This window comes from Colossoma macropomum, unplaced genomic scaffold (assembly GCF_904425465.1).
Source record: "Colossoma macropomum unplaced genomic scaffold, Colossoma_macropomum, whole genome shotgun sequence".
Classification (NCBI taxonomy): domain Eukaryota; kingdom Metazoa; phylum Chordata; class Actinopteri; order Characiformes; family Serrasalmidae; genus Colossoma; species Colossoma macropomum.
The window spans coordinates 37,332,508-37,356,151 of NW_023494799.1; the positions used below are offsets into that span (position 1 = coordinate 37,332,508).

The 23,644-nt window shown below is 41.7% G+C and overlaps 1 protein-coding gene across 1 annotated transcript in view; it reads right to left on the minus strand.

Annotated features, from left to right (window-relative positions):
- LOC118818669 (trichohyalin) overlaps positions 1–23,644 on the minus strand; it is a 315,469-nt gene that overhangs the window by 136,163 nt on the left and 155,662 nt on the right. Inside the window, exons 9-13 of the mRNA XM_036585957.1 lie at positions 16,146–16,196; positions 13,244–13,327; positions 11,225–11,371; positions 3,526–3,609; positions 204–374 (exon numbers count right to left, since the gene is read on the minus strand). Of these exons, the coding sequence (XP_036441850.1) occupies positions 204–374; positions 3,526–3,609; positions 11,225–11,371; positions 13,244–13,327; positions 16,146–16,196 (537 nt within the window). The remainder of the gene's footprint in view (positions 1–203; positions 375–3,525; positions 3,610–11,224; positions 11,372–13,243; positions 13,328–16,145; positions 16,197–23,644) is intronic.

The window sequence follows — 23,644 nt, forward strand, 5'->3', positions numbered from 1 at the left end:
AACAATTACTGTATTGCTGTCTAAATACTTATAGATGGCACTTTAACTGAGTACAGAGATACAGTAATTGTTCTGTATTGTCTATTCCTTCAAGCGTAACACAGTGTGAGCACATCCATGTTCTTAAATCTTATTGGTTGGGGTTTTTAATGGACATCAGCACGTGCTCTGTGATGTAGATGTAAACAATGAACAGTCCCTACCCTCTTCTGGACAGTCTGCATCCTGTCCTGGCACTCACTGAGCTGGGCCTTGGTTTTGGACAGCTCTGCCTCCAGCTCTCTGCACCTCCTCTGAGCCTCCTGCGCCTCCTCGGTCCCTTTCTGCAGCAATGTCGATCGCAGGGAGCACAGTTCTGCACTGAGCCTCTCCACCTGCAGGGCGGCAACACACAGAAGACTTCTAAGGAGATAGAACAAGGAAGGATACATGCATACCTGAAAGTGACCCCGGATGGAGGTCAAGTCTTGGCAATCAGCTTGGCGCAGCACTCATTTCCCAGCTATAATCAGAGCTCTTTCTGATAGACCTGCTCTCCTCTAACCAGCCCTTCAGCCATGTCTATGTATAACTCCACCGTATCACACAACTCCCATGAGAATCACACTACCTCAGCACAAACCTATCACCTGACGTGTTCATGTGAGGGGAGAATGGAGCTGAACCTACCACATAAACACACACACACACACACACACACACACACACACACGCACACACATATTTAGTGTTTTCACTCTTAGCCATAATCACAGCATCCATTCTTTTGTGGAGACTTGCCTTCAGTTTTTTTTAAAAATCTGCAGGGATATTTTTCAACACCTCCAAAGTTCAGTCATAGAAGTTGGTTGCATTTTCTGCTTCTTACAATCCCAGTAATTCTAAACACACTGAATGATGTTGAGGTCTGGACTCTGAAGTGGTCAGTCCGTTGTTCTGAGAACACCAAAAGGTTCTTTGCTTAATTTGCATGTGTTCTTCCTTTTTATCTGTTTCCTTTTCTCAGTAAAGGCTTCTTGACAGCTACACATCTCTTTGGATAAATAGTGTTGAGTTGAGTGGTGGAGCTTCATGTTCTTATATCTTTCAGAGATGAAACACTTAAGACTTTCATAAAGTTCTGGAAACCTCTATTGTTTCACCTATTTAACTTTTACTTTCTCCTTCAAGTGACTTATCTTATAAAATCTCTAGAAATCTAAAATTTATTGAAAACTAAATCTAAAAATATCTAAAATAAATCTGAAAAAAGAAATAACTTGTGCTTAAAGGTTTTGACTGAAAATTGACTGGAAGTAATGCAGAATACACACACACACACACACACACACACGCACACACGCACACGCATGCACACACACACACACACACACACACACACAACACACACACACACACACAAACAGCAAGGCCTGACCAATCTATCAACTGACAGATTACAGTGACTAACACTATGGTTCTATGGACTAAAGGGAACTGGTGGAAATCTTGGCACTAATACATCATTATTGCTCTGAAGCTGCTTGTTGTATATTATATTAAATGCATATTTACGATCTATATTACCACTTAAATTCAAAATTACCATTTGACCTTTTTCAATGTTTTTATTGTATTGACAGTAATTGTTTTTTTCAATGTAGATTTAAATATTACAAACAACTGACCAAAAGATATTTTTGTTTTATTCAATATTTAGTGCATTCCATAAATAGAGAAGCTATTAAATGATAAATAATACAGTGTAATTATTAATAAAGGTAGAAATAAAGGTTCTGTTCAGGTACAATTTTGGCTCATCAAGGTACAAACAATGTAAATGTTCCCTCAAAGCTACAACAGTGGTTTTAAGGTCTGATTGTGAACCTTAAATAAGTTTTTCCAGGTGAAAAGTTTGTATTTGTACCTTTTCATAACCGAATGTTTAAAAAAATCACTTATTTCCGAAAATTTGAATGGCTTCTTGTTTTCATGTTCTTCATTAAAAGTTTGCAAAAGTTTACAGTTTACAGTTTATGGAAAAGTTTACGGAAATACAGACCGAAAACAGAACAGAAAACATGTAAAACACATCCAAGCTAACTACTAGCACTGGCATTACAAGCTAAAACACAGGAAAAAAATATTTATGAAAAGAGCACTAAAAGCTCTGTTCCGACACCATAATATATACATTTTCTATATTTTCAAAAATATGTTTCTTTTGTTTAAGCTCTCTTCACGTCTGTTATGTGAAAGTTGAGAACTACAGTCATTTGACTATTAATGGTTTAACTAAAACTCCTGTTTGTTGAATTTTTTCACACAATTATATCGGCCAAAAATAATTAGTCATCATATATATATATATATATAATATATATCGGCCAATAATATGGCTCCTTAAAATCAGTATCAGTGACAAAATTTTCTGATTTTCAGGCCTTCACACACACACACACACACACACATACAAACACACACACACATACACACACACACACACACATACACACACACACACACACACACACACACACACACTTATTATACAACACATTTTATATAAACTGACAGAACTAAGACTGTAGATCAGGGGTGTCAAACTCAACCAGTAAAAGGCTGTATGAAAAAATCTCATCAAATCTGTGAGCCAATAGAGGAAAAAATGTTTTTATCTCATCTTTAATGAATGTTGTGCTGTAACTCAATCTGGCCATTGATTATTCAAAATATGCAAAAACTTTAACAGTAAAATACAGACACTTGTAGTAGACCTTGAGATATTACACGGACGCTTAAAATATTAAAAATGTAAATGTCCCCGGTGGCTCAGTCTTTTAAACCTACCTATCTGCCTGAACTAGACACCTGGCATCCTTTCTTTGCTGCAGGTTCATTATGACTTGGGCTCACTTTCTGAGCTGCTGAGCTGAGGTTAAGTATTTATATTGATTAAATAGCAGCTGAAATGCATTTTTGTGATATGAATGGTGTGGAATTGTGTAGAACTGAGGTGTAACCGCTGTCCCATAGACTGCTGTTGGTGAAGGAGAGTCAGAGCACATTACATTGCAGTGCATGCTGGGGACTGTAGTGTAGCGCATTGTGAAACAGGCCAATGTCAATAGAAGATGAAAATACTTTTACGGGCCAGATGGGATCGTGTGGTGGACCTGATCTGGCCCGCGGACCTTGTGTTTGACACATGGGCCGTAGATGTTCTATAATAAGCCAGTCCAGTAGACACCAAGAAACCAAGCCCTCAGAATTCATTTGTAAAATGTTCAAGAGCCAGCTGTGGCACCAACAGACATATCTAGAGGTGCATGAGCATAAGTAACAATGATGTCTAGACTGCAATGTTTAAATACTTCATGATGGCCTTGCTTTTGTGTGCGATATTCTTAATCTTGGCAATGAAATACAGAGGGGAAAAAAGCAACAGTGTGATTTTCCAGTGTGATTTTGGATTCTGATGAGCAGCAGTGGAAGGTTTTGCATGTGAGTTAGATGTTCTGGACTATAAGAGCTGAAGTGCGCTACCTCAGCCACTTGCAGACGTTTAAATCCCAGCAGAGCTTCATTCTCACTCTCCACCTGGACCAGCCGTCCTTTCACTTCGCTCAACTACAAGACAAGGAAGAGACAGAACATCACACAAACACACTTCACTGCAAAGGACTTTCACTCAACAGCTACTAGCAATAAAGAACACATCACAATCAAGCGTCTCAATAACAGTTCTGGAACAGTTTTGCTTTAGAGCCGACACTGAGGTACCCATTACAGCCAAACACTGCTTTTTTTTCTTCACCACAATTGTTTTCTGAGAAAATACGCTCAGTCTTGGGTTTCAAATTGCTCCAGAAAACAGAATAATGAACTAATGTTGAGAGAACTAATGGAGAACTCATTTCATTTATTTATAATAAGCAGCTTGCTTAAATATCAAATAATGCCTTTTACCATTAAAACAATACATTGTTGACTGTTAGGTAAGGGTACAGCAAACTTCTCACTGTCTCTGCTGCAGGTCTCCTACAGTGTGAAATACCATCTGTGGAAATATCTGAGCGTTTTTGGTACAGCTTAATCGTCACGATGGTTCAGCCGAACTGTAACCTTATGATAGTATGACGCATCAAGCCCACCGCAGCATTTATAGCTGATTTCCAGAGTATTCAATTTAACAACAGAAAACAATTAGTGTTTTAGCTTGTAAAGCACATCGACATACACTTTGAATGTGCATGTTGAGCAGACTGAAGTTCTTCCACAAGAGGGAGCTATTAGCACGCAAGTTGCTTCAAAGAACATACAGCCAGCAGGAGCTCACAAATGCACAATTTTTTGTCCTCCAATTTTTTCCCCAATCTAGTTATATCCAATTCCACCCACTAGTCAGGACTCACTTAGTCACACAATACCACCAGCACTAGGACGGCAAAGGCAGATACAAGCTTCCCCCGAGTCATGTGAAGCGGCACCGCATCTTTTCAAACTGCCGCCCGCTAATGCTTGGAGGAGCGCGCTAAGTGCCAATTCTGTTACTTCAGTTAACAGACACCGGCACTGGCTAGCACTGATGGGGGGCAGGAGGGCCATCCTACCAACCCAGAGAGTCCCAGCCACAGATACACCCCCAGGGATTGAACTAGCGATCCCCTGTTGATAGGGCCAATGCTTATTCCTGATTCACACATACTGCTTCTGTGTGGCGTGAGCAACACCGAAAGTCTTGTTTTTCCTTTCGGCGCCCATGTTACAACTTTTAAAACAAGGTTTTCTAAAGGTGACGTAGTGTATTAAAAGAAGCTCATGAGTTTCTCAATATTCTATTATTTAATATGTGATTTTCATTTAAATAATTATTCCTTAAAAGCATATAAGTTAAAAGCAGCAGGTCTAAGCTGTAGCAGACGGTGTATGTGCATGTTGGGGGTGGTAGCTGGGGACCATTCAACTGATAAATACCTATTTTATAACAAGACCTTTTTTAACAAGAAAATACTGTGCATTTTTTGTTTGTTTGTTAGCCACATAGCATGTCTGACTGAACCACTTCTTTCACATCTAAAAATCTGAAGGTAACACTATTTAAAAGTTTGCTTCTTTACATTTAACCCTTGTGTGGTGTTGATGTGTGTGTTACTCAGTGGTCTGGCTGAACCACCACATTACTGTTTATTTAAATCAATACAGCCATAACAATTTATGTAAAAATGCCAGATGTTTAAAATATCACAAGTGTCCAGCGTAGGGTTCTCCTTTAGCAGCTGTAGCCAGTCAGCAGCCTGTCCATGTTGTCGACCATCACACACACACACACACACACACACACACAGACACACACACACACACACACTAACAGCAGGCCATGTAGGAGGAGAACAGAGTGAAGGACACAGCACCTCCACACTTTTATTCCCCGCGGGTTCACCCAACACCACATGTGTAATAAAACATAAATCTATTAAATAAATAAATATATAAATACATTTCTAAATAAATACTTATGATTTCTTGTATAACTGTGTTTCATCACCTGTCTGTAAATCACTTCAGCTGCCAACGGCATGAAAAGTGCTACATAAATAAAAATTATTATTATTAATTATTATTATTAAATGTGTAGGGGTGTACAGAGGGAATGCCAAGTAATCTGAGGTTGAAATAATAATAAATCACATAATTTTTTCTTTTGGTAAACACTGAAAATGGGTCCCACAGACCTGAACACCACACAAGGGTTAATGTCCTAGTACATAGAAACAAATCATTTATGAGCAGCTTAGAAATGTGTTATGAAGCTTCTGAGTTTTTCTGTGAATTAATTACAAACTGTTTGCAATTTAGTTGAATATAAATTAGTAATCTTTCTGTTACCAGCATTATTAAAATGTCTTTTTCTGACATCTTACTCAAGAGACATAAACAAGTATTTCATCCTGAGCCAACATGCTAGTAAATGGCTTGTAGGCACCTCTCATCCAACAGTTGTTTTGAGTCAAGGCTATTAATAGATTGATTGTCCCTCTTTGTCTCAGCTCCTCTGGTCAGGCTTTACACTAGATGTTAGACCACTGCTGTGAGGATTTGATTGCATTCAACCACAAGAGCATTAGTGAGGTCAGGAACTGATGTTGGATGACTAGTTCTGGATCACAAGCGCCAATCCAGCTCAACTGAAACCTTATTTTATGGTGCTCCAACACTCCAGAGTGCACAGTTCCACTGCTCCACATTGGACATGGTGACTTTAGACTCGTGTGGCCGCTCCAGAGCATTCCATTTTATTGGCAATGTTTTTCTTATACAAGCTATGCATGTGTAATTGAATGTCTGTGTGAGCAATGAGCGCACCTGAAAGTAGCTGAATTCAGTAATTAGAAGGGGTATCTGGTACTTCTGGACATGTAGAGTAATTCAGAGTGGTCTGATGTGAAGCAAAGCATTGTTGAGACATCAACGACCTATATTTCTTTACAGTGGTGGTGACAGGAATCAGGGTTATGATGTCTATAATGCATATGTAGCCATTTTATTTACTATTCAAAATGACCAGTGAGCCTACACGTCTTCTGAGTTTTTATATGTAATGTTGATAATGGTACAATTGTGGTAAATTTGGAAAAAAAAAATTAAAAATACAGTTTTTTTGGGAACTATTTTGCCCTACAATACCCCTCCACCACAATTGGTTTAAAAAATTTATGTTTTAGGCCAAAACCTTCTTACCTTTTAACTACTGTAGAACAATGTCTCAGGCATCGGGCAATACATTTGTAATAATTTTGCTTAATACTCCTCTGTGAGGGGTCATTTTCTGCGTAATTCAATGGTTGAGATGTAACCGAAGTGATTCAGAGTAGTTTACTGTGAAATCTGGCATTTTAGAGAAACTTGTCAGCTCAAATGTCCCTACAGTGGTGGTGATAGAAACCAGCAGTCACAATGTCTACAACACAAATATATACATCTGATTTACTATTCAGAACAAGCAGTGAAGTGCATATCTTCGTAAGTTTTTATATGTACTGTTGATGATGATAAAATAGTAGTAAAATAGTAAATATGTTTTCTTTGGGGACTATTTTGCTTTACAACACACTACATGTACATTTTCACTATGAATGGATTTTTAAGAATATGTTTTAGGCCAAAACCTTCTCAAAACTATCATAAAACAATGTATTCATAACCATTTCGTTTTAGAGGCATAAGCGTTCTGGACGTTTGGTTCCTATCAGCACCACTGTAAACAATTATGAGTCAGTAAGTTTCTCTAAAACGCAGCATTTCACACCAAACTACTCTGAATGGCTTTGTTTACATCAAAATGATGTAATTATGCAGACATTTTGTAACATCAGTGAAAATCCCCTTTAACGCTTTGGATGTCTGGTTCCTATCACTAATACTGTGAACAATTCTGATTCAGCAGAATTCCCCTTTAAACTAAATGCAGTCAGGTACATACTTATAAAATATGGCTCCTCAAGCGTTCTTTAGTAAAGGCAATGGTTCTACTTAGAACCTTGAGTTCTAGATAGAACCAGTACAAGCTTAAATGGTTCTTCACATGGTGGAATGGTTCTTCAGCAGAACCTTTTGGTGCTATTTAGAACCATTTTCAAAAAGGTTCTATATACAACCACATATAACACATTCTCCATCGATCTGACGAACCATTTCTCCATGCAAAGAACCATTTAAGCATGAAATGGTTCTATATGGAATTCATGGTTCTAAATAGAACCATTGCCTTTACTAAAGTGCCATCTTTTTTAAGCATGTGGAAAACTAATTTGAGCATTCCACCTCACTGCCTCAGTATTTGGATAGAAACTAAAGAATACACACATAGAAAGGTAACAAAACAGTATTTATACATTATTAATAAACTCCGTAGTATAATATGAGGGTATATATATACTGCTAGGACGTTTCTCTACGAGACGGAAAAGGTTGAGCTCAGTGAGCTGTGCGCTCCTCACAGCTTTAATGAGGGCTGGACAGACTCGGCTCAGCTGAATTACTTTTCGCTGTCCCTCACCACGGACGTCTCTCTCTCTCTCTCTCTCTCTCTCTCTCCCTTCTCACACAAGTCTGCCATGAAGCCTAGCGACAGGTGACACAGCCACTGCTGAGAGACAGCGCTGGCCCGGCCTCTGATTGGTCAGCAGTTTGCCTCAGAAAGGGAGGGTTGGTGTTTTTCAAGCTGTAGTTCAGCAAATCTTAACCGGCTCCCAGCTCCAGCCTCAGGCTGCCTCTATCGTCTTGTTTGTTTATGTATCGGACTGGTTCTGCTTGTTTTTTAGACATGCATGTTCACTTTCTTATACCTGTCAAATAGCTGGCAATGTCTGAGCCTACGATTCATTTTGTCTGTCACATAGTCGCAAGTGGTCCGACAATAATCCGACGGACTTGCCACCTGCACGTTAGTTTCTCTTTCCAGTGTGTCTGGCTGGAAGACGGCTCGAGTAAAACACAGTAAACAGAGACATCCTGCCTGGACTCATAATCTCCTGCCATAGCCAGGAAAACTCCAGCCTTGTGCAGGTTTGTATGCAGGGGAAGGCACACCTGTCTCAACTCTCACCCCAGCAGTTAGACTGCAAAAGCAAGCTGCGAAGCACATGTCCCTCATTTTGAGGAACAGAGCAAGGGCTACCATATCCAGGCCAAGAGCACTGCAGTATTACTGCTGAATAGGCCTATATAATGTAAGGAATCCAGGTTACCTTCTACACGGCCTGATCAGATATCACATAATCTTTGAATTAAAGGCAGCAGATCGTCTGTCACACTGCTTCAGAATGTGCTTTGCTAAATTACAGGACCTGTTAATATCCTGTGAAAGGCTCTGTGAAAGGAGTTTGACCTGAACCAGGTTTCTTCAGTTTCTATGAAAAGGTAGATTTAATAACAGAAACACAGTAGTATATGTGAAAAAGCACGTAGCACTATCAGACGCATAAGGCCCAGATGGACATACGTGGGCCTCAGGTGTGGTCGGCACTAGTTACCTACACGGATGTCATGCCATAAATATTCTTCCCCTGTTACCTGACCATTTTATGCAATCAAAGACACAATCCCTTTTCTCTGTGAACCAGATTTCGAGAGTTTGTAGTAAAGGTCTACTCGGGTATGAAACTGAAGCTCAACCCTGCAACTGAGTCTCGATCCAACCAGGTCTGACTGCTAAATGTGAAACTTAAACTTGGACCCAGCCCCATTTCACCCCTCACCCCTACCACTTAGCCCTTAGCCCTCTGTTTTGCGCGTTCACGTCTAGGGTTAGGGTGTCCCAATTTTTGTTGAGATAGAGGGGGAGGGCGAAGTGTTGGGGCTACATGGCCCTCCAAACGGAGGTTTGTCAGAGGCTCCAAACGGAGTGATATGAGAATAAAAGAAAAACTGGAAAGATACGAAAAGCAGCGTGAGCGACCAAAGAAACCCACAAATGTGAGGATTTTCTCTGTTAAAAAGTTACGATAACCACTGTATTATCTTAGTTTAATGTTGTTTCAATGTATTATGGTCGTTTTCTTCATAACAAATATAAAAAATCGCTAATAGTATGCTAATGTCTCGGTAGCTAGCTAGCTAACTTTCCCGTTCCACCTTAAATAGTCCAGCAGTTCTGACGCCTGAAGTGCCAGAATGTAACTGCTGCACCATTTAAGGTGGAACGGGAAATTTGAACGAAAGCTTGTGAATGGCTTCAGCTTCATATCACTGAAGAATTAGGGGTGGGTGATAATAAATAATTGCCCCCCTCTTTGAAGGCATATGATGCCCTAAATGTAACTAAAGCCCAGCAGTGAGGAGCTGAACTTTACCCTCCTCTGCTATCACTGCAGACTGGCAGGGTCGCCTACAGAGCAGCGCTGGTAGCTGTTAATGAAGTGATGCTCTTTTTATTTGAGGGTCCCATTTCAGAGGGAAGATTTCAACCACTACCCTGTAACTCAGTTCCAAGGGGTTAGAGTGACACTCGAAAACAAGGGGTAGGGGTAAAAAGAAGAAATGGGGTTGGGCCTTGATCTCATGGACTAATAGATATGTCACAGATAAGGTTTTACATCACTTTGCTTTGTTACCAAGTGCTAATCAAAAAGCTGATCTACTAGCTACAAGCGGCTGTGAAACGGCTGCATCCACAATAAATGAGTCACTGAAGAGACGACGTACCTGCTAACATAGGTCAAAATGTTAATACTATAGCAAGCTCTACACTGTAAATGACCAGTGTACTTCTTATCTGATGTAGCGACCAGGTCATGACGAAGATGTCTTTCATTATGGGGCTGATCAATTAACCATTTTATTTATCAAAATCGCAATATGAACAAGTGCAATTTTCAGCTGCAATTTGAATTAAATCCCACGTTTAATTATATTGTGTTATTGTTATATTGTTATATTGTGTATATAAGTGTTCTTAGGTTTTAGGGGGGAAATCTGGCCCAACGACACAGAGCTTGTGAACTGACAGTCTGGCACACTACATTCATCCTTAAATTAGAAAAAAAATCTTTTTAAATATTTGTAATTTATGGAAAATAAAAAACTTAAACTTAAAAAAACTTAAATTGCAATCGCCATATTGGTCAGAAAAATTACAATTAGGTATTTTACTCAAATTGATCAGCCCTATTTCTTTCTATTTCTTTATGAGCAATAGAAAAAATGTCTGAAAGTACAAAAAATTTACATTCATAAAAATGTACTACATAAAAAAATCACTGATCAGAAAACAAACCCAACACGTTGTAAGTGAGAAAAATGGCCTTACAACCTGATTGGGGCCCCAGCAGGTTGAGTACTGGACCTCTAGTTTGCAGGGGTGCAATAATACATTGTGAGAATTTTTTTGTTTTTTTGGCACGCAAAAATGTGACAATGTGCATCACAGAGATGGGCAATTTCGGCTGCATTCTAAAAATGATGATATCTGGCGAATAGCATCGTTTAAACACCAAAGGTTGCAATCAGTTCAAACCAGCAAGTTCCAAGTCATTCAAAACGTTCCCAGCTCCAACAACATGGATGCGGTCCTCATTTTTGAAATATCATGAAAATATTGTTTGAAACAAATCAAAATCATGATGATCCATGACTGCGCACAAAAGACGTCTTTCCAAAAGCATGGAGAAAAGAGGGAGAGACCGAGAGACACACAGAGAGAGTGAAGGCCTGAGCAGCCTGGGCCTGGCAGTGATTCCCTTACCTGAGCCTGCAGCTGGTGAGCCTGCTGTGTTGCACCCTGGAGGTCCCTGCGGAGCAGCTGGTGGCGGCTGTGTCCTCGCTGGAGCTCCTGTTGGCTCTCCTGTAGCTCTCTCTGCAGCTCCCACAGCCTCTGTTCCTGGACATCCAGCTATCGAACCGCAAAAGGAGGCAGGGCGCAGAGGAAGAGAAAAATCAATCCACTACAAAGAGCCTGGCTGCATTCGCCTTCTATGGCTCCAGCCCCAAAAGCACAGCCACCGAGCTCACGTCCCGACAGTCCAGCCAGAACCCCTGACCAGCTCGGCTCCCACCTACCCCCACACCCCGGCCATCCAGGGTGGCTTCGCGCTGAATAAATAAGCAAAAATCAATCCTTCTTAACCAAATGCGAAAAACATTTACGCCCATTGTTCGACTACAGATGCAAAGCGCCGCTTAACAGAGTGAAGAACTCGCTTTTGGACGAAACTGAGAGATATTTGACAAATTTCAACACAACAGCAAACAGAAAATCAAATAATTGTGCTATGTTGTAAATACACAGTCATGGATCACAGGATTCTGACTTTTGTGAAAGTATAAAAGTGCTCATTGAAAAGCGGAAACTTTATAAAGTAAGCACGCATTAAGGCCCACGCTGGAAAAAAATGAATAAATAATGAATAATTAACATTGCATTGTCACCACAGAGAGAGAGAGCATGAGAGAGAAAGAGGGAGGGAGGGTGCAGATGAGGGGAGGAGGGGGGGACGATGAGGAAAGAAGAAAAAGGAAGGATGGCAGACCCCTGGTACCGGTTCAGCCCAGCGGCTTCCCTCGTCTTCTGCTTTTCAGACGTCGCTTTGCTGTCGCATAACGAAAAGGCACTTATCCCAAAAAACGAAGGCCCGGGAACGTTCCGCCCAGCGATCAATTAATCAGCCGCGTTCATTAGAGGCCCGGGAGTAATCCACATATTCACCTCAATCACCTAAATCAAGCTCGCTCCCCCGCTTCCATCTCCGCCGCTGATTGCGCTCTGTTGACAAGCAAGGCAAAAAGCGCCTTCTACTTCCCATCCTCCTCTTGGCATCCTGCTCAAATTCCTGCAGGATTCGGGACTTCAAAAACGAGAGAGGAAGAGGAATCTTTTTTCTTTTTTTGTGGTTAATCCTAAAAAAAAAAAAAAATCCCAGCTCATCTCTTTCGGTCTGGCTTTCGGTGTGCGATGCGAGCCGATAACCCTGCTCTTTCTTTCTTTCCCTTACAATCGCTCGCTCTCTCTCTCCATTCTCCCCTCCTAAACTGATCAATACTTCATTTAAATCATGACATTAGCACACTACTGGAAAAAGCGCAGAGAAAGAATACTCAAAAACTGCTCTTTCTAATGGTAGACAGGAAGACGTGAAAAGGACTGCTTGTGATTAGTGGGAACGTTTCTTTGATTGGTATTTTTTTTTATTAGACTTAAAACGAGCAGGGTGGGAAAACGTATGCGCGAGTGGCATCATTGTTTTGATTTCGACTCCCCAGCCGCTGCCTGATCAATACTGCATTTGAATCCTGACGGAGGGGCACTGGCACAATATCTCCTGTCGCGAAATGAAATGCAAACACCGCCGTCGCCGCAATCAACGCAAATTTCAGACGTTTACGGACGCGCTACAAGCCGCGGCGAACGATGTTCCACTTCACCCGGACCCTTGTGTTTGCCTTTGCACTTCAGTGCATAATTGTGCAATATAAATGCCCCCTCACGCATTCATTTATTCATGCAATTTACAATGAGCTCAATCAATACAGTGCTACGCAAAACGACGCTACACGCATGCCGGGTGGAAGGTAATCAAAGACGCGGAGAGGAGGAGGAGGAGGAGGAGGAGAAGGAAAAGAAAGGAAGATAATTTCCTGTGGCTCATTAGCATAAGCGAGAGAGAGAGAGAGAGAGAGAGAAGTGAGAGAAAGAGGGAGGAGAACAACAGAAAGAGTGAGACGGAGAGGCTAATCTTCCTGACGGTTATTAGTGAAGTGGATTTACCTGAGCACTCTGGGCGTCGCGGGCCTGGTGAGAGAGCAGCAGGTCTCTCCGGAGCTTCTGGATGCTCGCATCCCGACGACACAACTGCCGGCCGCGGGTTTTCCAGTGCCAAAAAATGTGGGCGAATGGAGCCGAAGAAGGAGAGAGGGGCAGAGAGAGGGAAGCGAACAAGAGACAGAGGGCGTGAGGTGGTTTTAGAAGGAAACAGAGAGGGAGAGAGAGTCAATCACCCCGCTAACGGGCTCACATATTGTCGGGTGCCAATGTCAACCAATGAGCAATTAGCCAGACAAAACTAAAGTTATTGATCGGGGTCTCAGGCTCTCTTTTTCAAGGCTAACTAGCCTAGCCGTGTATGTGTGTGCGTGTGCAATGGCTGTAGGCAGAGAGCAGGAGGGGGATGGACAGGCAGGGCAGCTCTCTCTCTGGGCCTGTAGCACCGAGGAGGGGACTGGTCATTACCATTTAGCCTGCTATTGATCTGCCTGCCAAATAACCATTCACTCCATACGGCACCTCTTTGTCATACAAACACACAAAAACACACGGCTGTATTACTATAACGTCCATTAAACTGCTAATAGTCACAAACCACTGTGTTTCATATTAGTTTGATATGGAATGTTGGCGTCTTCTGGTCATAAAGTCAGTTTAAGTAGAGGAAGTATCAATCTGATGGCTACAGAATGGCCATTACTATGTAGAGATGGTATATCGGTACTAGACTGATAGTAGGCTGAATAACATCACAGCCGTGATGTTATTGGTGATAACACACGACCTCGAGTGTTCTATTGCTTTTATACAACAGTTAAATAAATAAAGTAATAAATTAATAAACTGGGCCGTGAACGCGGCGTTTAATATGTTTTAATGTTCGCAGTTCCTTCACCAAATTATAGTTCCTTAAAGAGCAGCTTGTTGCTCCGTCAGAGTAACGAGCTCCGCCCACTCGCTGCACAGCCGGCAGTTCGTTCTCCAGCTCCTCACACTAAATTCCCAAACTGTCACCACTGAGCAGCTTTTTTGCTTTTTATTGTGTCAGTTTTATGGCTCAGTCTGATTTGGTCAGACTCTGAAGATCAGACTACATGTTTGGCGAATGGTATTGGGTTCATTTCTGGCTGATTCCAGGTTGTTCAGCTGTTCTTCTGTCACAGCTGACGACTGAAAAGCTGCTCAGTGGTGACGACAGTTTGGGAATTTAGTGTTGTCTCATCTTCAGAGTCTGACCAAATCGGCTGTCGGTCAAATATGATCTTAAAAGTGTCCATTTTCTGTTTGTAAAAACGTCCAAATGGCTTGAGCGTCTCCTACAGCTGTCAAACTCATTGCTTAGCCATGGCGTCTCAGTGGAGTGATACAGTGTTTGTGAAAAACCCGTGATGTTATGCCGAAATATCAGCATTGTTAGAACACTTGCGTGGCCGGAACTAACTGTTGTATAATCTTATGTGAAGTGCTTAAATCAGAAACTCATTTTAAAGCATAGCAAGTTTTAAAAAAGAAATATCGGATCAGTATTAGTATCAACTGATACTCAAGATTTTATCATTAGTACCAGTTTAGGAAAAGAAAAAAATGGTATCTCTTTTACTGAGAAATTTCTAGAACAGTGGTTCCCAATACTTCAACTAGAGTCCACTTCAACTCAGGAAGGGCTGGTTAATTAACTGATTTGTTGGACCAGATGTGTTAGATCAAGAATCACCAAATGCAGGGACCAAGGTGGGACATATCAGCTCTAGAAAATTCTATTGCACCATACAATCATACAGTTGTACTAAAAAATTTGAATACCCCCGTCAAATTACGCATCCTCAACAGAGAACAAACACAATTTTTTAGTAAATTTCAGTGCACAATTAACATTTATTTGCAGAGTTTAACATATTGGAAAAAACAAAACTGAAAATGTAAGTTGTGTTATAACTTTTGCACAGGCCACTGCTGAGTGCTAAATAATGTAGAACATAAAATTCACCTATTCTCTGTCTCCTCACTCACTACAGAGTCCCAAACTGCCTCTGGAAGCAACATAAACACAACAACTCTGCGTAGGAAGCTTCATATAATGCGTTTCCATGACCGAGCAGCAGCACACAAGCCTAAGATCACTATGCGCAATGCCAAGCATCGGCTGGAGTGGTGTAAAGCATGTGTCACTGGACTCTGGAGCAGTGGAAACGTGTTCTCTGGAGCGATGAATCACATTTCACTATCAGACAGGATGAATCTAGGTTTGCCGATGCCAAGAGAACGCTATCTAGCGGAAGGCACAGTGCCAACAGTAAAGTTTGGTGGAGGAGGGATAATGGTCCAGGGATGTTTTGGCTAATTTTACACAGTTTGTGGAAGGCACCCTCTGGTTCCAGTATGACTGTGCTCCTGTGCACAAAGCAAGGTTCATAAAAACAAGATTTAACAAGCTTGGCATTAAAGAAGTTCAGTGGCCTACACAAAGCCCCTGACCTCAACCCCACTAAACACTTTTGGGATGAACTGGAAAGTTAATTACAAGCCAGGGCTTCTCATTCAAAATCACTACCTGCCCTCAGAAATGCTCTTTTGAAAAATTCCACTGACATATTCTAAAATGTTGTGGACAGCCCTCCCAGAAGAGGCTGTTATAGTTGCAAAGGGGGAGTCCATAATGGGACCTCATAAAGGTGTGATGGGCAGGTGTCCACATACTTTTGTCCATGTTCTGTTGTACTGTTGCTTTCTGGTTCTTACTAAACCTCAGAAAAAGAAAATATTGTAATATGCACTGAGTATTGTATAAGTATTATTTTTGCCATATTGTCCACCCTACATATGGGACATATACATGACCTCTCATCCTGAGGCTGTGTATAAACAAACCTGTGTACGTATTTATGTTGGTGTATTGCGATAGTACCTCACTCTTCAAGATCTCTACTCCTCTTCCCTCTGGAAGATCACTGGACATCTACGGAAGACAACAATGCAACCAGTAAAAATGGTGGTGAATTCATCTTTCAATGCAGGACAAACAGACCAATAGTATTCATCATTATACAGCTCAACAGACAATCCAGCAGACAGACAAACAGCTGAGAACAGAGCACCTAAGGTAATGGTGGTGGTCTGCCGCAAGTAGATAAAAAACGAGGCCACTTCATGTGAGGGGTGGAGAAAATGGACTATGAGAGCATGAGTAACCAAGACACATGTCTCTTATAAGAATTCCTTCATTATGAAGGTGGAAAGTTCATAAATGCTGGTGCAAAGTGGTGATGAGGCCACCTGATCCCTACACCATGCTCGCCAGCCTACATTAATGTCTCTGGAGAACAGTTAGCTAATGCTGATTGCATTTAACCCTGCGTACAATGACAGCCATGGCCTCAGCCCCCCTCCACTCCGGCACGCTCAATTATTCCCTCACCTCCCACGGCCAAGGACGTTCTGAAAGCACACAATCAAGAAGCAGAGCCTGCAGAATAGCACTCCATTAAAAAGGTGAGGAAAGTACATTAAGAACTAAGCTATTTTTGCTGCTGATGGAAATGGAAGGAGGGCCCGAGCGCAGCTCCTACGAGCACTTCTTGATCAAATCATCGCTATTGTGATGCTTGCTACCAATGCAGAGGCTAACGGTAAACATACGAATCAGCCCGAAAGGCAGATTAAGTGCAGGTTTTGAATGCGTGTGCTGTTGTGCATGGCTGTGCTGCTTCTCAGGCACTGCATCCTTTGGTGTTTTTGAAAATCAATGGTGATATTTCCAGAGAGGCAGACGCGATAATGAAAGGTGGGGGTAATAAAAACCCGGCGCGGTGATTGCTCATTCCGAGCAGCTTCAAACAGACCCCCGCGTCAGAAGGACACCTTTAATATTCGGACTTTTCACGTCACTCCCGACTAAATCCCTAGCAACCACCATAGCAACACACTCCGACTCCGACGTGAAATGCATGGCAAGTTACGCGCGCCGTCAGAAAGAGGCTGGGTGGGTGAGAGAGAGGGAGACGGATAAAGAGAGAAGGAGAAAGAGCAGAAACACCTCAAGGAAGAGAATTACAGCCTGGGTGAGAGGTAGAATGTGAAAAACAGGTCTAATGTATGCTCACATCACTGATCACAAGCAAAACACGGACTGATACGTCTGTGAGCCTCGGGATGATGAGACAGAACGCAGAAAACGTCCACCGTCAAATTATAGTCCATTTAGACCAAACCACACAGGTATTTATAACACAGGACAAATCAGCATTACACCACAACAGCAGGTGGACAATGTAGGTCATGCTGCACTGGAAACTTATTTAACTTATTTTATAGATTTTATAAAAACAGAAAGCTTTTTTCTTTTTTTTTTTTTTGATCTTCTCAAGTCGATAACCTCACGACTTTGTGTGGTTCTTTTTTGTCATATAATCATCAACCTGCACCAGCCACACATTCCACCGCAGGGTTTAATAAAAAAGCATTCATTTCATGTTTTTTCCCGCTGCACATTTAAGAACATGAATCAATGGAGCTTACAGCTCTAGCTCATTTCCCACCTGCTAGAGAGACAGCTTAAAGTGTTCATAATACCCACGATTAATGATTAAATGGCCTTTTTGGGCATTTGATGTCACTCTAAAGCTTCCAATCTGGCTAATAAGCTACCCTGCTTCCTAGCTTACCTTATTGGCTGTTATACAACAGTTAGTTCCGGCCACGCAAGCTGATTGGTTGAGAAGCGCTCTGACCGTGCTGATATTTCGCCATAACATCACAGGTTTTTCACGAATACCGTATCACTCCGCTAAGACGGCGTTGCTCTACCCATTTGAATGTTTGTACTTCTTACATTGCCACAAACAGAAAATGGACACTTTTAAGATCACATCTGACCGACAGCCGATTTGGTCAGGCTCTGAAGATGAGACTAAACTAAATTCCCAAACTGTCATCACCACTGAGCAGCTTTTCAGTCGTCAGCTGTGACAGAAGAACAGCTAAACAACCTGGAATCAGCCAGAAATGAACCCAATACCATTCGCCAAACATGTAGTCTGATCTTCAGAGTCTGACCAAATCAGACTGAGCCATAAAACTGACACAATAAAAAACAAAAAAGCTGCTCAGTGGTGATGACAGTTTGGGAATTTAGTGTGAGGAGCTGGAGAACGAACTGCCGGCTGTGCAGCGAGTGGGCGGAGCTCGTTATTCTGACGGAGCAACAAGCTGCTCTTTAAGGAACTATAATTTGGTGAAGGAACTGCGAACATTAAAACATATTAAACGCCGCGTTCACGACCCAGTTTATTAATTTATTACTTTATTTATTTAACTGTTGTGTAAAAGCTATAGAACACTCGAGGTCGTGTGTTATCGCCAATAACATCACGGCTGTGATGATCTACGGTGACCAAATCACGGCTGTGATGTTATTTCGCGATAACAGACTCCCTCTGTGTTCTACTGCTTAAATATGAAATACTGCACTATTCTGCACATGCCCTCACATAAACATCTACATTTACAGAGAATCATGTGTAGAATCAAACAAAGCCTCATTTTTTAGAGCATTAAAATATGAGCAAAAACACTCATTAAAAGGCTGCTAGCATAAATGCTAATAGTGTTAGCTTCCTATAGCTTATATTGTCTTATATCAAGCCATCCACAAAGTAGTAATTTTAAAAATAGCAATCAACACATCAACATGCCACCCTAGTTTACCTTCTGACACTCTTAATATATACGCAGAAGTATAGCCAATCATTACTTTACGAACATTTGGATTTGGTCAATATCATTAATTTTTCTACTATATCAGTATCTCAGTATTAGATGATATATATGTTTGCATTAATTCATCCATTCACTCCATCCATCTCGTACATACAATATTTCCAACACAACTTGAAGGCAGCACGAGTCAGACGTCCTTTGAAATGTGCCTGAAACATCTCAGACTCTCAGCTAACAAGAATTATGGTAGCGTAATTTGCACTGTTTATTCGTTGCATTATATGAACGTATTTGTGTCGCACCGGTATATAACAGTTATGACAAAACACACACCAGAGAAAGAATTTCAACCAGTATACAGGACGGACCGGTACACCGCCCGCTAGTAATACAGTACATGCGGTTTGAGACGCAGCTGCAGACTGCATCCACCCCACGGCTGGAAACTCTTACCCATGTGAGGTGACATGATCACACTTGTGATTGCTACACCAGCACAAAGCATCGAAAGCATGCTGAGAAACAGAGAGAGGTCTGGCGACAGGGCTAGAACAGCACTTTATCTACTTCAACAATCGAAATGCATTTAGAGTGAGACTCAACTGGACATTTTACCATCTGGTTGACCAAACCAACTGGACAACAGAGCTCAAAACCGGTCCAAAACTCTAGAATGAACAGCATACTATGGCAAAAAATGTTCTGCTAATAATTAATAAACTTGGGTTGCCATATATCAGTTTACTAAGCATCCAATATGTCTTTAGCACGTCCCCCTTCCTGCGTGTTTAGATTGGAGATTAAACTCTTTAATTGCTATACAAATACATTTTCTAACTCCTGGCACTGTAACCATAAAACCATGGGAAAATAACCTATTGTTTACGCACTGTGTCTTCGGTAGGCGAACCGATCAACAGATGATGCTTAATTGATCGCTGTTTGAAAATAGCTATAATTGAAAAGCCAATGCTTTGCTTACCTTTTCATTCCTAAACTGCGGCAAAACGTAACCCTACGTGCCGACAAGCCGTCTCAATCTATACCAAACACTACATTCAGAGTAGTAATGGTACCGCTGGAGGGGTACGAAATAGACATACTATTTAGTACAGAATATTAGTGGGCAGTATGGGTAAAAAAATGTATATCACGATATGTATCAGGGTGTGCATGTGTATCTATACATAATAAATAAATATGATAACTTTAATTTAATTTACTTTAATATTATAATTTATTTGAATTTAATATTAAATGTTAAAACAAAAGTGAACAACATGTTAATAAACATTGCTAATTTTACTGTCTAACCTGATGCTAAATGTTATTTTACATCTGAGCTTCTACAAGGCTGAAGGTTTTAGGCCTCTTATTTGACAGCTTTTTGTTTAAATTTTCCATTTCACCCTAACTGAAGCAACTGTCACATTCTAGCACCCATTCAGGATAGGAAATCACACACTTCCAGAATTTGGAAAACACAGCTAGTCACCTGGTTCAAGGCTTGTTTTGCACACAAATACCCAAGACGGTGGCCTCGACTGATGCAGCTGACTGACACTGCCTTCAAGGCCTCCTCGGAAGTTCCCACTTATGACTTAGGAGGTCGTAAGTACGACTTAATTTGTGTTCAAGTGGTTTTGGCTGGAAAAAAGTGGAAATAATGTTTTTGGTTTACTTTTGTTTTTATGTTACTGAAGAGAGTCTGAGTGTATATATTAAATCTGTATTTCCATGTGTGGATGGTTTCAGCCTGCAGTGTTAATGTTGTGGCTGATAAATGACTGAAGTACGGCCAGTTTATCAGCGGCTATCATTGCTTTTTCGTTGACACACCCTCAACTCAGAAACTCGGGGCTCTTTGAAAAAGTTTCGTACTAATAAATACGACACTGGTGCCATTCATTGCATCCATCTCGTACATACAATATTTCCAACACAACTTGAAGGCAGCACGAGTCAGACGTCCTTTGAAATGTGCCTGAAACATCTCAGACTCTCAGCTAACAAGAATTATGGTAGCGTAATTTGCACTGTTTATTCGTTGCATTATATGAACGTATTTGTGTCGCACCAGTATATAACAGTTATGACAAAACACACACCAGAGAAAGAATTTCAACCAGTATACAGGACGGACTGGTACACCGCCCGCTAGTAATACAGTACATGCGGTTTGAGACGCAGCTGCAGACTGCATCCACCCCACGGCTGGAAACTCTTACCCATGTGAGGTGACATGATCACACTTGTGATTGCTACACCAGCACAAAGCATCGAAAGCATGCTGAGAAACAGAGAGAGGTCTGGCGACAGGGCTAGAACAGCACTTTATCTTCTTCAACAATCGAAATGCATTTAGAGTGAGACTCAACTGGACATTTTACCATCTGGTTGACCAAACCAACTGGACAACAGAGCTCAAAACCGGTCCGAAACTCTAGAATGAACAGCATACTATGGTAAAAAATGTTCTGCTTGTCTTAAAATTACACCAAAAGGGAACCTTACATAGTACTGTACATGTTAACCAATCATAAGCTGTGTTTCCAGAAAAGAAGCTATTTCTTTATGCATTTTGAACTGCTCTTTTAATCCAATACAAAGTACCCAGCAAATGATATACAGTGCATTCAACTACATTTAGTTATCTATCAATTCTGTCACAACTACAAATTAAAATAGCTGTTTAAGACCAAAACTGGTAAAGCGGTATACTGATATACACCAATCAGGTACAACATTCTGACCACCTCCTTGTTTCTACGCTCATTGTCCATTTTATCAGCTCCACTTACTATATAGGTGCACTTTGTAGTTCTACAGTTACAGACTGTAGTCCATCTGTTTCTCTGCATACTTTGCTAGCCCCCTTTTACCCTGTTCTTCAGTGGTCAGGACCCCCATGGACCCTCACAGAGTGGACAATGAGCATAGAAACAAGGAGGTGGTCATAATGTTATGCCTGATTGATGTATTGTCCATGCACTAGATGTAAACATGCTTCTCCTTGTCCTTCTACAACGTAGGGAGCATTTGGTTTGGATGGCCGCCATGTGGGGAAAGGGAGAACATGACAGGAACCATGTCAACTGGTCAAAGAAAACAAAAAAGATCCTAAGATCCAGAACTGGGGCCCATTACAGGTGGGCCCCACCCCCACGTCCACACAAGAGTTTTGTGGAGAACAGTAATGACCTCTAAGTGAGCCTCTTCCCCAGGAAATTTCAGCTTTTCCCCCTCGCATCTGCTTTCCTAGTCTTTGGGATCCCGGCTCTCAGAAGCTGATGAGTTCAGTCAAACTTCATTAAGTTTATAGCCCCGGCCCAGTGCTCCCTGGTGGCAGGCTGTGCGGAATGAGCCCATCGCCTGGCAGACAGCGGTTTACTGCTCCATCTCACAGGTGGAGAGGGGGGCACTCTCTATCTCTGTCACTATCCCACCCCCCTCCTCCTTCTCCCCTCTCTCTCCCTGCAGCACTTGCTCGCTCTCTTGCTTTCTCCCTCTGGGGTCAGCGGGGCGAGGGGTCTCCACTCTGTTCATCATTCTCCGATCGGGCTGCAATAAATCCGGGGGAAATGCATTTATGAATGCATTCATGTGACTGGGAAATCCATCTTGGGCCGCTGTCAGCGTAGAGGAAAGAGGAAGCTGACGCTAAAGGGGTGGGGGAGGAAGGCACTGTCCACCCAGCGTGGACACGTCCTGTTTCTGGCTGCGTGTCGGCCTCTAGCTAACGACGCTCAGCGTAGTCGGCCATTTTCTGTTTCTGCAGCCTGCATCAGTGGCCATTTTCTACAGCAGATGCTAACTCACAAACAAGCTCATTTAGACTGGCATATGGTCTAAATTCCTCCAGACCAGCGGAGTCGCAGACTTTACCCTACGCCTCTCAGCAACGAAAACGATGCTAGGCTAGACCAAGCCAGAAGTGCATTAAGATCACTGAAGCGTCGTTCTGGGGTCTTTTAAGAGTCCGGGAGAGGAGGACTCTGAGCCATCCAGCGAGTATTTATTGCGAGTCGTGGCAGGGCTACGCTGGCCGAGGTGCTGGGAGTAGCTATTAAACAGCTCCGGGGCTGACCCCTGGTTTTAAGCGTCTGGGGATCTGACAGGCGAGGCTGCAGGGGCCACCATAAATGGATTTCTTAAAGTTTCAATCCCACTGGGGTGAGTGTAAAGCAAGGTTGTAGGAGAACAGCGAAATAACTTGCATACGTCTTCTGCGCTACCTCAGGCTAGCATGGCATTTCTGCAGAAGTGACAACCCAGAAAAACGCCTGGACAGGAATGAATTGGATTCAGCACGTGTGCATTAGCACATTTTATCATTTAGCAACTCGGAGTTCCCTGGAGTTCTCCGGGGTTATCTGGGGTTAAACGCCTTGCTGAAGTGGTCAATGCCAGTAACCTCATGACCTCTTAAGCCTTTGGAAAGTTGGGGTTCCATCAGATTGTCTGTACATCACTGGTTTAATCATATCATATGCATATCATATAAACTTTATTCAGATGAAAATTATGCAATTTTAAATATAGTAGAACCTTCACAGTAACACTTTCTATGAATGTCACCTTTGTAAGCATCTATAAACACATTCATAACATGCTTTATAACACATTTATAAGACATTATAAACATAGCTATAAATATTTATAAAAATGAATTATATGTTATAGCCATGT